This window comes from Nannospalax galili, unplaced genomic scaffold (assembly GCF_000622305.1).
Source record: "Nannospalax galili isolate Female #2095 unplaced genomic scaffold, S.galili_v1.0 scaffold591, whole genome shotgun sequence".
NCBI classification, from domain to species: Eukaryota; Metazoa; Chordata; class Mammalia; order Rodentia; family Spalacidae; genus Nannospalax; species Nannospalax galili.
The window spans coordinates 4,698,605-4,702,712 of NW_008330926.1; the positions used below are offsets into that span (position 1 = coordinate 4,698,605).

A 4,108-nucleotide genomic window follows, 5' to 3' on the forward strand; every position below is an offset into this window, starting at 1 on the left:
TAAAATTGGCTGAGTGTGGTGGCACATGCCTTTAATCCCAGCACTCAGAAAACAGAGGCAGGTGGATCTCTGTGAGTTCAAGGCCATCCTGTTCTACATAGTGAATTCCAGGCCAGCTGAAGCTACAGGGAGACCCTGTCTCAAAAAGACCAAAATAAAATAAATAAAACCCCAATGATTCATTAGCTTTAATTATGCTATCATCCCTCTTCAGGCAGCCTCATGAGAGGCAGCCTCTGGAGCAAAAGGAATGCTTTTAATCAGTAAGTCATGTTGACTGCTTGTACCTAGAGATCTCAGTGTAGCCATCTCACCAAACTCTTTCTGCCATTTCCATATTATTATAACCAGCTAGCATCCTTACAGAAATAAGACTGATTAGTTTTCTAGTTAGGATTAGGTGCCATCCTGCCCAATCTCATCTGATAACTCCCAACAGGAAATTGAACAGCGGTTACAGCAGCAGGCAGCACTCTCCCCTACTACGGCTCCAGCTGTGTCCAGTGTCAGTAAACAAGAGACCATCATGAGACATCATACACTTCGACAGGTGAAGAACTTTTCTCCTGACCCTGATTCCTCTTGAGGGTTTGTCATCCATTTGTCCCAAGTTGTGCTTCTACAGGGATAGCCATGCTGTTCTTTTTTGTGCCTGTGTTATGTCCCACCTCACCTTCTATGGACAAGGTTGTATTAACTGTCTCCTTGTTGCAGGCTCCACAGCCCCAGAGCAGCCTCCAGCGTGGTATACCCACATCTGCCCGCTCTATGCTTTCCAACTTCGCACAGGCACCCCAGTTGTCTGTGCCAGGTGGCCTCCTTGGTATGCCAGGTAAGAGGGGAAGTCGATCTCAAAACTTAAGAGGACTGACTGGTTAGTGCTTTGAGTTTGCTCTATAGCCAAGGCCTGTCCTCATCCTCCTGCCTTTATTTCCCAAGTACTGGAATTACAGACATGCACCCACCCATCTTTGGTGCATAGTTCTTTTTGTGTAGAAGTGCATGTGTGTATGGGTGAGTGTATGGAGGCCAGAGGTCAATCTCGAGTATCATTCCTCAGGCACTGTCTGCTTTGTTTTTTGAGACAGGGTCTGTCAGTGGCCTGGAACTTACAGAGTAGGCTGGCTGGCCAGTGAGCTCCAGGAATAAACCTCCCCAGCATTGGGATTACAAGCATGCACCACCATATCTTAACTTTTTTATGTGGGTGCTGAAATCAAGCTCGAGTCCTCATGCTTGTGTGGGAAGCACTGCACTGACTGAACCATCTCTTGAGTGCTAGTGCACAGTTCTTCAGCAGCCCCTTTAGGCTCACTGTTCCTTTGCTTTCTGTTCCTTCCTCAGGGCGTACTAGTTAATCAGCAAATAAATCTTTCTTAAGTCATATGACTACACTAGGGTTTTGGTGGTGAAAACAACATGGCCTTTACCATTACAAATTTAATGTCTGATGTGCCTTTCTTGGGAATGTGATTTTTATTTTTTTAAATCTCTTCTGGCTCAGACAACAAGGTCCCCTTTCCAATTTGAATGATCCCGGGATGTTTCTCCATAGTCAGTGGTCCCCAAATCAGGACAGATCATTGATTCTTTGTCACTATCATTTTTCTCTCACCACTGTTTAACCTGTTTCTCCTATATCATTAAGACTATTCATTATTCCTGGTAGGATTGAAATTTCTGGAAGAATTCTTTCACTGAAGCTTGGAAGTAAGAACATAGTTGCTGCTGAACAAAGCTAGCTAAGTCTGGCAAGGCAGGCTGTTCAGATATTTCCTCCCATTCTAACTGTGCAGCCTGAGGATAGGACAGAAGACAGTGCTATTTCTTCTCTTAATATCTGTCCTTAACTTTTTTCTCCTGAATCTAGGTGTCAACATTGCGTACTTGAACACTGGCATCGGAGGACACAAAGCCCCCAGTTTGGCAGACCGACAGCGTGAATACCTTTTAGACATGATCCCTCCCCGGTCTATATCGCAGTCCATCAGTGGACAGAAATAACGCCTGTTCCACTTGTGCTGCCCAACCTTGAATCCTTTACCCATTTCCTCTCCCATGCTCCCAACTTCCGTCGCATGCAGTGCCTGTACTGGTGCCTACCATACACGGAAAAACCGAAAAAACAGAAGACAAAAAATAGACATCAACAAGAAAACACATGCCCTGCCCCGCCTCCTCCCCTTTATTTCACACTGCTGCGATCTGTTCTCCTGCTGCTCTGTCTTCTCTCTTCAGTTTTCTTTAACAGTGAGGGGGATCTTTGCCTCTGTTAGAGGTCAGACTGAGGTCCTGGGGAGAATTTAAGCCCTTCGACGTGTGTTTCTAAAGTTTGTTTTGTGCTATAATTATCGTTTTTAATTATATTGTGTGTCTTCCCTTTGTTCAGTGGACGGTTAAACCTTCCCCCACCACAGTCTTTTTCTATTTTCTTCCCTCCTTCCTGCCTGTCTTCCCTTTTTTTTTAAATGAACACAAATGATATACAGTTCAATGATAAAAGCATTGTAGATTGCAGTAGGGTCCTCAGCGCCAAGTAGGACATAACTGAGACTGTTAGGGAGAAAGGTTTTGAATGCACTTAAGCTGAATTGTACATGGGTAGCATCAAGCAAGGAGGAATAGCATCCCAACTATGGTTGGTTGAGGCCTGGGCAGTTTGGGAAATAATGTTTTAATACTAAAGTTGGGCTCTAAATGAGGGAAAGAGCCTGAAGGAAGAAGCTTTAAAAAAAAATACCTGTAGTGTACCCATGAAGATGGGGGAAGAGGTATGGTATAATAAGCATGATAGTGCCCCAAAGAGGACTGAGATCATGTCCTGGCCTTGTAGTTGCTGGGGAAATAAAATTGATCTCCTGACCCCAGTGAGAGCACAGAAGTCTGTTCCAGTCCAACCATCCCAAAATTGTTTCATCTTATATTCTTTATAAAATTGTCTCACATCACATCTTCACATTCTAAAATTCCTAGTTTTCCGCCTCTAACCATAGTTCCAGACTGAAGTTTGCTGGTGTCCTAAAAGTTGGAGTGGGTCTGAGTGAATCCAGTGACCAAAGAGGAAATAGATGAGAACGAAGAGATTTCTCTTCTGGCATTTGAGATTCTCATGTTTTGTATCCTGTGCCCTCTGAGTGCTAGGAGATAAGGGTGCAGGCCCGCTCTGACTGCCGCACTGATTATGGAGTCAAACCAGCTTTGGACCTCTGCTGTAAAAGTATTGTCTTCCCCCAAGCCTTTCTCCCTGAATTTTATTAATTTTGCCTTTTGTTTTATTTTTATTTTTTTCTTAGGCGCTACTAACATAGAGAATGAATTGAATTGTGCAATGTTGCTGTTCTGGGGATTAGGGAGATTAGCATCCCACTTACCCATGCTGTGGGAAGAAGGAGGGGACCAAGCTGTTTTTGAGGTAAGGGAAGCCCCCGAAAAGGAAGGGTTTCTGCCCTCCTCAGTGTACGCATCTGCCTCTCCAGCTCTCGAAGCTGTCACAGTGTACTGGGGACACTTTTAGCCAAGAGCTCTGAGGAGTTGTGTAATATTCTGCCCTTGATAGCCACCTGAGGAAACGCCTCATTTTTATTTTTAAAAATTAAGTAATTTTTTAAAGTAAGAAGGCACTTTTAAAATAAACACAACACAAACTGCACATCTTTCCCATAACATTTGGGGGTAGGGTGGAGAAAAGAAGCTGAAATCAGGCTCTATCACCCCCACCCCCACCCCCAGACTCTGGCCTCTTCTCCCAATACCCCAGTGCCACTGTGGGTAATTATACTGGCCCTACGGGCCTTCCTGACTTTTTTTTCTCCTTCCCCCAAATTCATTGAGCACTTAAAAAAGGAGCAGAGATACAACCGTGTCTGGGCTCCCCAAGCAGTGAAATGATCTGGAAGCTAGATGCTAGTAACAAGTAGTATGATCGGGTCATTTCGAGTATTTTTCTGGGGAACGTGGTACCCCTGACTGTAAGTGGTGGGAGAGGGAGGGGGGTTAACGGAACTGGGTCTGGGGTTATTTTAAAATTATATATATATATATATAAAGATATATTCTTGTGTGTGTGTGTGTGTGTGTCTTTTTGAGACAGGGTCTCCCTGTAGCCCCA

At 44.4% G+C, this 4,108-nt stretch overlaps 1 protein-coding gene across 3 annotated transcripts in view; it reads left to right on the forward strand.

Annotated features, from left to right (window-relative positions):
* Gatad2b (GATA zinc finger domain containing 2B) overlaps positions 1-2,723 on the forward strand; it is an 82,271-nt gene extending 79,548 nt beyond the window's left edge. For all 3 annotated transcript variants that reach the window (XM_008855269.2, XM_029557504.1, XM_008855277.2), the window contains exons 9-11: positions 440-550; positions 715-832; positions 1,871-2,723. In XM_008855269.2, coding sequence (XP_008853491.1) covers positions 440-550; positions 715-832; positions 1,871-2,004 — 363 coding nt within the window. In that variant the 3' untranslated portion in view covers positions 2,005-2,723. The remainder of the gene's footprint in view (positions 1-439; positions 551-714; positions 833-1,870) is intronic.
* Positions 2,724-4,108: the final 1,385 nt, after the last annotated feature.